We start from the raw sequence: 12255 nt of genomic DNA on the forward strand, positions 1-12255 counted from the left end.
GTTTGCAAGTGTTGGATTTGTTCATTAGCTCTGAGCTCTCCATCCCAGTGTGTGCTGTGAGTCACATCTCCTCCGCCCACAGCCTCCCCGTGGAAGTGGTTCCGACTGTGGGGGGTCTGTGCTTACTTGGGGCTCAGCCGGGGTCCGGGCAGTTCCACCTTCTACTGATGTGGCTGTGAGAGTCACAGCCCTGGCACAGTCCCCCTGCAGCCCCCCCAGCCCCTGCCAGGCTGGCAGCTCGGGTCTGTCAGGGAGGTGCTGGGGTCACAACTGCTGCCCTTCCTTGGCCGGTCTGTGCCGCCACTCTCGACAGCCCAGGGCTCGGGGCAGTGACTGGAGCTTCAGCTCAAGCTGCCTTCTCTGGTTTGTTTGACTGTGTTCTGCCAGCTGAGACACCCAACTCCTCGGCCATTGCTGTGTCCGAGGCTCAAGGGGTCCCTGCCAAGGCACCAGCACAGCTCCAGACCACCAGCATCAGCACGAGGGGTGTCACCGTGTCACATCCCAAATGCGCAGTGTCCCTGCAGCACATCCCAAATGAGCAGGGTGCAGTGTCCCTGTGCCACATCCCAAATGAGCAGGGTGCAGTGTCCCTGTGCCACATCCCAAATGAGCAGGGTGCAGTGTCCCTGTGCCACATCCTGCCGTGTCCCTGTGGCACATCCCAAACGACCAGGGTGCAGTGTCCCTGTGCCACATCCTGCCGTGTCCCTGTGGCACATCCCAAACGAGCAGGGTGCCTGGTTTATCGCACCTGGGGCCTCTGGAATAGCAGGTGAACCATCAGGGACAGGCGGGCACATGCACGCACTCTTTGTCACATATCACATTCTTCTCTCCTGCAGCAGATGGGTGACAAGCTCAGACGCCCAAGTCTGCACGGTGTTTCTCAAACCCTGAATTACATTTTGATATTTTTCAAATTTGAGATTTTTCAAATTCTCCTAAAAAACCCCCGTTTCACTCGGAGCACGCCAGCGCTGCCCAGCTCGGCAGTCAGTGAGGCCTGGGAGCTCACTGGGCGAGCGGCTGAGGACGAACCCGGCGGCGCACCCCGGGTCACGGGCACCCCTCGCGGGCCCTCCCCGGGTCACGGGCACCCCTCGCGGGCCCTCCCCGCCCGGTCCCGGCGGTCCCGGGGCCTTTTCCCCCGCGGGGCCCTCGGCGCGCCGCGGCCAGGCAGGACGGGAACCGCGGGCCGCCAGGGGGCGCTGCGGGACCGTGTGGCCGCCCTGACGGCGAGGCGGGGACAGAGCGCCCCCTGCTGGCTCCCGCCGCCGTTCCCGAGCTCCCGGTGCCCTCTCCCGTGTCCCGCCGCCGTTCCCGAGCTCCCGATGCCCTCTCCCGGCTCCCGCCGCCGTTCCCGAGCTCCCGGTGCCCGCTCCCGGTGCCCTCTCCCGTGTCCCGCCGCCGTTCCCGAGCTCCCGGTGCCCTCTCCCGGCTCCCGCCGCCGTTCCCGCTCCCCCCGCGCCCTCTCCCGGGTCATTTTCCCCATTTAACGACGCTGCTGTGCCCTTCCCGGTGGCTCTCGGCGGCGCCGGTCATTCCATAGCGGCACGTCAGCCCTGGGCTCCCCGGGCTGCCTGTGGCCATGACAGCCGTGGGTATTTTCCTGCTCATTGAACTCAAAACTTCCTTTGGCACAGGAGCAGCCGAGCGAGCTGGGATCTGCAGGGGAAAGCCCACAGGACACGTCCCGGTTACGGTGTTCGAGGGCACTTTCTCCTGTGGGAAGCTGGCTCCACACCTCACATTCTGGAACACAGCAAAGCAAACCTCCAGCAATAAAGAAACCGCTGGTGACGCCAATTCCTGCCTTTCAGACAGGCAGAGCTGAAGCAGCTGAGCCAGCACAGGTGTATGAAGTACCTGTAAAAAGCCCTGCTGGCAATGCAGATCTTATAAAGAGTCATAAGGCCTTCAGCAATGACAGGACCTCAGTGTGACACATTCCAGCTGGAAAATACTCTGCTCTTCCTGGCCTTTGGATTTACAGTGGGCGAGAGATGGGATGGGACACGGCCTGTGTCATGTGCCCCCCTCCAGGTCCTCAGTCTTCCCAAAAGCTGCCAGCAGCTCGGTCCCTCCGGGCTCCATCCTGCTCCTGCAGCGCCCCTGTGCTCGAAGGCTCTCTCCCATCTTTGTGGCAGCCACCCATGCCCAGCTCCTTGCCCACACACAGCCCGGGAGACACTTTACACCAGGTTCCTGTGAGGTGAATGTCAAGACAAACCCCATTTACTCTTGTCCACACGGTGACAGAGGAATATTAAAAATATAAATGGATTCAGGATCATTTAAGGGTCAGTGCAGATGCCACAGAAAAGGATTTTCCACCTGAGAAAGCTGAATTTTGTCCTTCTGTGGGAAGAAAAAAAAAAAAAAGTGGCTTCTCATTTTGATGTGTAGGAGACCAGGCCCATTCTTTTTCATTCTTTTTCACCTGAGGTACCAGTCTCTGTGCAAACAATTGCACTGTGTGAGTTTACATTCTCTTATATGGAAAAATCATCAAGAAGAAGCAATTCCTATACCTGAGTCAGGGATAAAAAAAAATTTAAATGACCAAAGTCCACAGTAGCAATAAAGTGTCAGACCAAGTAACTTGGTTTTACCAGCTTAATAGGTATTCAGTTAGCTAATAATTACTTCACTGGCAAGCTTAACTCCTGCGCAGTGAGCACTGGGCTCTTTGACAATAGCAACAATCCCAAACCGAGTGTCAGCTCAGGTGACCCTCTGGTGTGTTCAACACACAAATGTGTGTTCTGGTGTGTTGGGGGGCAGAGCACACTATGAGCAAACCCTCAGGAGTCTTCTTACCACAATTAAAGCCAAAGACAGAGGAACCCTCCATGGAGGGATGTCTTTCCCATTCCTCTGACTTACACATTCCTATTCCTGCATCTCCCTGGTTTTCAAACTAAAGCCATTTGGTCTGGGTTTGGAGGGTGCCTTGGGTGATGTTGAAGTGTACCCAGTTAACAGCTTTCATTTTAATCACTCAGAAGTGACTCAAAAAGCCTGTGAGCCCTCTGTGGGGCTGCACAAAGCTCATCAGGGCTGGTTAAATGATTCACAGCTGTAGGTTTATTATTCTGCTTGGAAAGTTTCTTCAAAAGGAGAGATAAGAAACAGCTCTTCAGAGAGGGCAATAAAATATTCTCTTTTTTTTTTTTTTTGGTGTAGTCACCTGATTTTAACACTTTGACTGCAGAAGAGTTGTTTTAATGTAGCTGCAGGGCTCTGTATTTTGCATATTGCTGGTTTTCAGTAGATGTGTAGCTGGAAATTGATGTATCATCTTTGGTGACCAGTTACCTGCCTGAGCTCTTGCTGCCCTACTTGCAGCTTTCCCAGCGAGCCTGGGTCTGGCACAGTCACAGCACACGTGTTGTTACTGAGCAGCCCCTTCCAAACAAATCTGACTTTGGTGATCAGTTTTCACGTGTGGCAGAGCTGTGGCAGACTTGCTGTGCAAGGTTCCTGCCCTGTTTGCTTGCAGTCATGTGAGGGAGAGCACGAGTTCCCCAGCGAGGGGAGGGGAGCCAGGGGATGGCTGAGCATCCCAGCAGGAGCACTGGGGACAAATGCACAAGGAATCGATCAGGCTGTGCTTCTCTTCATGGAAGTGTTTATTGGAGAATAACAATTAAATTCAAGGAGACCTCAAAGTATCCCATGCTCCTGCCTGCACCAATGTGCCAGGCAAAAAGTGCTGCTGGGACCAGCCATTGACCACATGAGCTGCAGGGAAGCACGTGGCAATGAAACAGCATTTGCAGTCAGGGCACATCCATGGCCAACTCCTCACCTGGGTAACCACAGCACTTCTTTGTGCAAAGGGCTTTTCGTGCTGAAAGAAGTCAAGGCACATGGAGACAAAAGTTTTGGTCATGGGTTTATGTCTGCCACGAGCAGCAGTCTATGCTGTTTTGCTAATCCTCTTGTGAGAGAGAACATCTTCTCCTTTTCATAACTCAAAAGTTACACAAAACCCAGAGGAGAGAGAGGGTGCTGAACCAATATTTTATTTGACTGTTAGCCCCCAAAGAACATTGGTGGATCAGATCTTACTGTATTACAACCACACAGATATTTTAACAGAGCACATATTAAAGCAAGAGCATCCGGTGGGAGGTTGTATGTAATCAGGAGGAAGTATGCCAGACTTTTACAGAAACAATCACCTCAAAGAAATGATGTTTTTTAAGGCAGCTCAACACTGCCAGACTGCAGACTCCTACCAAGGAAAGCACTGCTGTGCAAGGATCAGCATGGGATGTGCTCTGAGGAAACAATGTCAGCTTTTCATCTGGGAGCAAACTGTCCCTTGGAGAGCTGTTGCCAAGTGAGGGATGATGTCTGCCTACTGCCATGGTCAGATGGGCAGCCTGTGGGTTTGGCCTTGGCCTGCACCATCCCTCCATTCACACAAGGCTGAGGGATGCTGAGCCAGCACGCTGTCCTGCTGAAGGAAAAGGGCAAGAACAGACTGATTTATCTAGCCCAGAGTAAGGATTTTGACAGTTCTCTGGGAGTGGGTTGGGATATACCTGCAAACTGAATTATTTAATCTCATTGATTTTTTCCTATGTAAAGAGAAGAGCATTTGAATAAGTTTTACTAAGTTACAGTAACAATGTTTATTTGCATTTGTGATTGGTTTGGGTTTTTTAAGAAGAGACATCTTGTATATAGAAACCTCCCGATAGTAATAGTAGGGAAATGCCATTTGCAGTGTCATGGATTCCCAGTTTTCCAGACAGTAAAACACCCAGCTTAGGAGTAATGTCTGGTTAATGCTGTAATTTACTTGTAACACAGAATTAAAGGTTTTGGTACTCCCTCTGTGGTGCCAGCTCCAGGCAGGACCCAAATCCAGTGGAACCAAATCAAAGGTTCACCTGGTCAGAGCCAACACCTTAGCCTTGGGTATTTGCTCTCTGAGGAGATGTTTCTAATTCCATTTCTTCCCCATAGCATATCCTCTGCAAAGTAATTCCTGCATATGTGAAGGAAAAGAAATCATTGTGCCTCAGATGGGAGCACAGACCTGAAGCCTTGGTACTGTCAGTGCCACTGGGATTTGCAGTGTCCCAAGCCATGCCAGGTCCCTGTCACAGCTGTAGTTGTCCTCCTCCTTCCCACAATAACTTAGGAAAAAGCAAGATTGGTGTTACTCTTACTCTTTCCTCCCCTTCACAGTTTCTTTTTGAAATACAAATACATTCTCAGGTCACATATTTTTGTACCCATCAAAGCATCTTGATTTCCAAATTGAAGCAGCCTTTCATGCAGGCCTGCAGCTGTGACATGCTGCCAGTCTGGGTGGAAATGCTCAGATATAGAGGTGTAATTTAGAGTATTTTGCATGGGAAGACTGAAGCTCATTTCCTTTTCACTGTCTTTTGAAGCTCAACCCTTTACCAGCACGAGGGCTGAGCCAGTGCAGAATGGACACAAAGAAACTGGTTATTCTTTCTGAGAAAGAGGAAAACACAACTTTGGTGGCATTTCATAGCCATAGGCTGAAGTTGGCCATGTGCTCCCACTGGGTGTCTCTCTCTAGTGACCCAAACCCAGCTCTGAAATGTGGTGGCTGGCTCCACTGTGAGCCCCCAGAGCAGCAGCTGCTGGTGCCAGCTGTCAGGCACACACATCCCCAGGAATCCCAGCTATCTCTTGAATTCCAGAGGCACTGTTTGGACCAGGACCAGCACTAGTGCACCCTGCCACCAGCGATGTAGCTGGAACACAAGGATCTGTGCTTGAGGTGAATGCTGCGGCACATTGTCAAATGCTCAGTTTAACTGAGCAGGGAATACATGACTGTTTACATGTTACAGGTTACATTTCTTCCATCTCCTGCCTTTCGGGTTGAAAACCTGCAGGTCTGGTTTGTTCCGTTGTGATGGAACCAACACAATGCTGGTTCCATCTCAGACAAAGGCAGAGCCCCCAATTCCATAGCTGCTTAAAGGTTGCTGCTGTTACTGCCCATGGGATAACTGCAGGACAGAGAGACAGGCTGAACCAATGGGGAAGGGCTGCCAGGCTGGCAGGGAAGCCACAAAGAACACAGTTCCTGAGGACTGGTAAAAATAAAATATTATTGAAAGTGAAAATAATTTCAATTTTATGCCAAAGAAGTGTTGATTCATGAAGTTAAAGCCCTAACAGCTTTAAATCAAGCCACAGTGTGTAGCTGGTGTGTGTATAACCAGTGTAGCTTCCCCGTGTTTACTTAGACCATGAAAGGCTTTGTGTGCTGTTAAATACTTTTTCTCATTTTTGCTGACAGTTCCAATGAAAAATTCAGTCAACACCCCTCATTCTGGAGCCCACAAGCGGGCAATTCATCCCTAGAGAATTTTGATACCTGAGAGAACAAGGTCCTGAATGACCCAATCAAAGGTTGAAGTTTGCATGCTGCGGGCAGAATGTGACTTGATGGTCTCCAGAGTCCTTCCCCAACCCATTTTCCCCATGATTTTGCAATCCCTGTGTGATGCTGCCCAGCTGTCAGATGAAAGGCTCAGCTTTCTGCCACAATCGGCTGCACGCTGGATATGTCCGTCCTCGCAGAGTTCCTCTGGGAAGGTGTCTGTGCCTTCTGGCACGTGCTGGTTCTTTTGCACGGGCAGTTCTCAGCCTTGGCGCGCCAGAACAGGGGGGAGATGGGCTGCAGAGCGTGGCCCTGAGCCGCGCTCCGGCGGCGGCACACGCACAGCAGGGAGCGCAGCTCCGTGCGGAAGCTCTCGTTCAGCCAGCAGTAGATGAAGGGGTTGTAGCAGGTGCTGCTCATGGCGAACCAGTGAAAAGCAAAGTACAGAGCGTTGCTGCTGTGGATGGCCCTGCAGGAGATCAGCACCACGTAGCAGTTCAGGGGAAACCAGCACACGGCAAACACCACCACCACCACCATCAGCATCTTCAGCGTCATCTTCTTCTTCCTCTGGTGGGCATAGTATTGCTCCATGGTGAGGTCCCCGATGGCGTTCCTCAGCCAGAGCTTTTTGGCCACTATGGCGTACGTGATGGAGATCACAAGCAAGGGCAGAACATACAAGAGAACAAACGTAGTCAGGTCCAAGTACTTCCAGAAAAGATCAGCAGGAGGAGGGAAGCTGGGGAGGCAGACCATTCGGATGGTTCTGTTTCTGAAGATCAAAGAGAAAGAGCTCTCAATTCCACTACCAGCTGCACGCATCTGAGGATGAACAGCTCAGACATTCAGACAAGTTTCAGTACAGGTACAGGTAACAGAACTCATTTGGTGTCATGGGGAGGTGCCCCTTTCAATGGAAAATTTTACTCTAGGTTTGACCTTTGGCTCTAATGAAGGTTATCCTAAACACATCCCCAGGAAAAGAAATCATCCATATTGGCATCTGTGTCCTCTGCTGGCGAGGAGGCCCTCTCCCCTGTACCTGCCCCAAATTACATGGTTGAACCTCTGAGCCCAAAACAACTAATGAATCAGCCTGGAAGCAATTCCATCGACTGTCATTGTCCCTTTGTGACAGACACACCACCCATGTGAAGGGAACGAAAACTTCTCTGTTTCACCACCCTTTCTGCTCTAATAACATGGACGGAGGGATGTGGCCTTGGCTTCTCTAGGGCTTTGCAAATGTCATACAGCAAAAAATATGTAAATGTCTTACCCAATATAAAACCTTGTCAGAGTCTGATAAATGGCGTGGGGCAGTGAGAAGCAGCTGGCCATGACCCAGATGATGATGATGCAAATCCCTCCTTTCACCATGGACATGCGTGGCTTGAGAGGGTGCATGATGACCTGCAGAGAACAACAACTCCTGAGGATTTACAGCATCTTGGTCACTCTTTGAGCCCCATCTTGCATGTGGCATGCAGCAGCAGCTCCACATCTCTTCAGTGTTAAAAGGCAGAGAGACTCACTTTACTGGACTTCAGGGAGCACAAGGGCTGGGAAATGCATGGAGTTGTGCCTGTGTTGGATGTTACTGCTGGCCCAGAGCCTGAGCAGGGAAACACATTCAGTGAGACCCATCAGCAGGACGCCAGAGACCACGGCAGTGAGATCCCTGTTGAACTGTATGCACTGTGGAGGATTTCCTTAGGCAATGAAACAATAATTAAAAATAGACCTATCATGTCATCCAGATGATCTCTTGGCTGATGAGGTCTTCGGTATCTTATGCATGTCATTTCTAGTCCCATTATAAATACCTACTTAATCAAGTTATACAGCTCCCCCAGAGTATCTGTCTGCTGTGGTATTTCTCAGGATTAGCAATATTTATAGAGGCAAGTTTTGGTGTCTCTTCTGTTCAGGACATCTCCTCACTTCTGCCTTTATCTCCTTGGGTTATACTAGTTCATTCCAGCCCTGAGGAACCCCCTCCACTGAATTTAAGGGCATGTATTTTTTGCCCTTAATTAAACAAACACTTTTTGATACCTAGCCATGCCTTGCAATCAACCCAGAATCTACTGATAAAAATGAATCACTGTCAAAGTGCTTTGATTTCAGGAGCTGTAATATTGCACATGAAATGGGCAGACTGTCAAACTCCTTGTGGTAAAAAGGACAGAAGTGGCTGATTTATGCTTCGACAGTCCCCGTGATCCTCTGACACCAGGTGGAGCCAGTTCTTGTTTTGAAGTTCATCCAGCCACGGCATTTATCACCTGAAGTTGCTTTTCTGTAGGAACTGTTTCAGTGACTCCAGCGCTGCAAGAAATCCCGTCTGCCTGTGAGCTCGCCTTGCTGGATCTGGCCTCCCAGCACTCAGCACTCATCAGCTAAAGAACAAATTTCCAACTCTGTTTCACTTAAGGAAACCCTTCAGTCTGTGCTGATTGCTTGACTTGAAAGGTTTTCCTAGCTGGAGGAGGAGAGAATTTCTTCCCTTGAACTGGATGAGTTAACATAGTTCTTACTGTTTCCAGCCTAAGGCAAGGAATGGGGCAAGTGTCAGAACAGACAGACTCTCATAAATCTGTGTGGAGAGATTGTGTGGGCTGGCTGATGTTTGAATTCAGCACTCATCCTCACCCTGCTGGTGGGGCTGTGCTCTGAGGCAGGGCTGAGGAGGGCAGGGAGCCCACGAGCCCAATGGCCTGGGCAGATCAGGGCTGGATCAGACTGTCTGGCACTGATCTCCTGAGGTTTTCAGTATCTCCAAGGACAGAGACTCCCACTAACCACAACCTCTCTGGACAGCCCGTTGCAGTATTTCATCACCCTCACTGTAAAAAACATGGGTGTTTGTTTTACAGGTGTTCTGTCCACTGCCACAAAAGCTGGAGTTCTCCCTTCTGTTCCCTGAGTCTCAAAACAGTGCCGGTTTCCAGGTACTGGGATTTGAGGAGGAAACAACTCTGTATTTAGCACTTTATTCTCTAGCAAACACAGGAGTGGTGTCTTCAACATACCTGGTGCCGGTCCAGTGCAATGGCAGCAAGGGTCAGCACAGACACGTGGACAGAGCAGTACTGCACAAACCGGCTGATGTGACACATCAGCTTTCCAAAAACCCAGGTGCTGCTCACAAACCTCACCTGAAGAACAGACAACATCAGATTAAGAGGAGCAGTACCTGAAGAGAAGCAAATTGGCTTCCCAGGTGCTTTAATACAGCTTCCTGAGGCTTCGGAGGTGCTTTATCCTCAGTTTTTCCTAGGGAAACAGTGACTGTGCAAGAAGGTCTCAAAGTGGGGTGAGATTTACTGCACTGTGCAAACCAATGGCTTGAGCAGTGCTCTGTGTATGTTGTGTATGTGTACACTTGTACATTTACCATGGAACACATAAAGAAATAGCTCTGTTCCTCAACAAGGCTCTGCAGGGCACACCAGGTGCCTCCCAGAAAACATTATACTTTTGGACATGTGGATGCCGAAAGCTGCTACACGGTCTCCAAACTTAGTGAGAGAAATCCATGGAATGCATCTCACCCTTTCCCAGAGAGGTCTTACTGATAATGGCTTATCTGCAGAGGAGAATGTACCAAATTGCCTCATTCCCTTGTTATTCCTGACTGCGTAATATTAATTGCAAATTAATGTCATTCATTTTGCTGCAGATTAAGCTAATTTGAAGTAAAGTATATTTACTACAAAGCATCTGTCCACAGAAAATTAGTCAAGACTAGCTAATCTGTTTTCAATTAGTCTAATTAATTTCCCTGTAGGGATGACTCTTGCAGCACTGTCACTGAACTGGAGCAGTGTGCTGGATCTCTGGAGCTGGTGTAAAGCTCATTCCTGAGAGAGCTGATAGATATTTAATTAAACATGCCTAGTGTGTGGCTGTTTGTGTGCGAACACACAAGAGGGCACCAAGCTCTCCCTGAAAAAATAACGGGATGCAAATCCCACCAGGGAAGTCCCACCAAAGAAACAGCATCCGTTTAAGAAAGGGTGAATTCCAATAGCTAATTCAAGACCCGCTTTTGGAAGGCTGAAGAGCGCTCTGGGCAGGATGAAGCAGGAGGATTTTGAACAGGAGCGCTGGGTCAAATCCAGGAGCAGAGTCCTGTGTACATGGCATGTATAATCTGTGACAGTGGGGCAAGAAATTAATCTTTAATTTTTTCCCACCTCATTCATTTAATGTTCTTTTATAGCATATATATTTTTAGTCACTGAAAATAAAAAAAAGGACCAATAACCCCAGGAAGCACCGCCTGTAGTGGCTGAGGGAGGGACACACCACCGACACCATTCAGTGCAGCCTGAGCACTTCCCTGAGATGTTGCACACGGACTGACCTGGTTCATGTTGTTTCCATAGGAAACCAGACATTAGTTGTATTTTCTCGTGTCAAACTTGTCCCTACTTCCCCATCTACAGGCAAAAAGGGCTCACAGATCTGTGCCTTGCCCAGGCAGAGGGGGAAAGCTGCAGCAGAGTGCCCCCTGCAAAGGACTGCGAGGAGGGGGCGTGAACCCCCAGCTCCACTTGCTCAGAGGGTGTTTGGGATGGGGGCCATGACTGCACCCTCTCCAGGAGGCAAAAGGGGAAGGGGGGCAAAAGTAAGTCTGGATCCCAGCCTGGTCCCAGCCCTTCAGTCCCAGTGCACACAGCTGACAGGCACACACAGACACCGGCAGGCGCGGCCGGACGGGGCTCACCAGTGTGAAGGGGGTGTTCAGGGTGGTGATCATCACATCAGCAACAGCCAGATTTACGATGAAGAGGTTGGTGGCAGAGTGCATCCTCTTGTTCTTGATGACCACGTGGCACACCAGGATGTTGCCGAAGAGAGAGATGCAGATGATCACAGAGTAGGCGACAATCAGCAGCGCCTTCACTGTCCGGCTCTGGGACTCGCCCTCATACTTGGCTCCACTGTCAAAGTCCCCCAGGTCCTCCAGGTTCAAGTCACTGTGGAAGAAGGACTGGTTAGGGAAGCCGTACAGTGCAGAGAAGAAGCTGGTCGTGTTGTGGTTCTCTGCTCTCCAGAAGGGCTTGGGCATGTACTGCAAGGGGAACCACGTGTGCTGTCTCATGGCTGGGGCAGCAGAGCCCTGGTCCAGCCACACTCGTAGCGCCTTCTGCCAGCTCAGCTGCTAAAGCCAGTGGTTGCAGGAGGGAACACGCACACTTGCCTTTTAAAAATCTGCCCCATTGCTTCAAACTAGAGAAGAGGGTTGATAAATGGGTCCTTCTGCCTGTGCTGGGGACACATCAGCTTCACCTCAGATGCTCCCTGTCGGCTGTCCTTCTTAAGTCCCATGTGTCCCCCTCAGAGGTGCTGATTCAGAGGCTGAAATATCAGAGATCCCCAAACACTTTCTCTCTGCACCAAGGAAGAAATCTTACTGAATAATTCCTTTTGGGCACCGTTCTTCAATCTGCAACTTATCCTTGGAAATCTGCTTTACTGGTTCTCCACACAGTCCTTAATCCATCACGTTTCTGTTTCCCAAGAGTTTTCAGAGCTTAGCAGAAACAAAAAATCAAGGGCTGTCTTTCACTTTGCTTTTCCCCCTCCAAGGATCTCTGACTACTCAGTGAAGCAGCTTTGCTCAGCAGCAGAATGGTCCCTGTGTTCCCTGTGATATACACAGCTGCCAGATGACACACTGCACAGGAAGGAGCCAATGGCAGATCTCTTCCCAGTTTTTCCTGAGGTGTATCGCAACCCACACGTGGGCAACAGCACAGCCTGACATGTGCAGATCCAGAGAGCAGCAAAACACAGATGGAGGGTGGACGTGCTATGATCTCCTCTGTCTGCTCTCTGCTCTTCTCTGGACA

At 50.2% G+C, this 12255-nt stretch overlaps 1 protein-coding gene across 3 annotated transcripts; it reads right to left on the reverse strand.

Moving 5' to 3' along the window:
• Positions 1 to 4042: 4042 nt before the first annotated feature.
• On the reverse strand, positions 4043 to 12013 carry LOC119694962 (probable G-protein coupled receptor 83). Of its 3 annotated transcripts, none has more exons than XM_038122666.1 (4): positions 11127 to 12013; positions 9427 to 9552; positions 7671 to 7804; positions 4043 to 7026 (listed from the first exon to the last, which is right to left on the reverse strand). In XM_038122666.1, the coding sequence occupies exons 1-4, from the start codon at positions 11502 to 11504 to the stop codon at positions 6651 to 6653; spliced, it is 1014 nt and encodes a 337-aa protein (XP_037978594.1). In that variant the 5' UTR covers positions 11505 to 12013; the 3' UTR covers positions 4043 to 6650. The 3 variants fall into 3 exon arrangements, with proteins under 3 accessions (XP_037978594.1, XP_037978592.1, XP_037978593.1); XM_038122664.1 differs by having other exon boundaries at positions 4043 to 7163; XM_038122665.1 differs by lacking the exon at positions 9427 to 9552 and having other exon boundaries at positions 4043 to 7163.
• Positions 12014 to 12255: the final 242 nt, after the last annotated feature.

The sequence above is a fragment of the Motacilla alba genome, chromosome 4A, assembly GCF_015832195.1.
Source record: "Motacilla alba alba isolate MOTALB_02 chromosome 4A, Motacilla_alba_V1.0_pri, whole genome shotgun sequence".
Taxonomy (NCBI): Eukaryota; Metazoa; Chordata; class Aves; order Passeriformes; family Motacillidae; genus Motacilla; species Motacilla alba.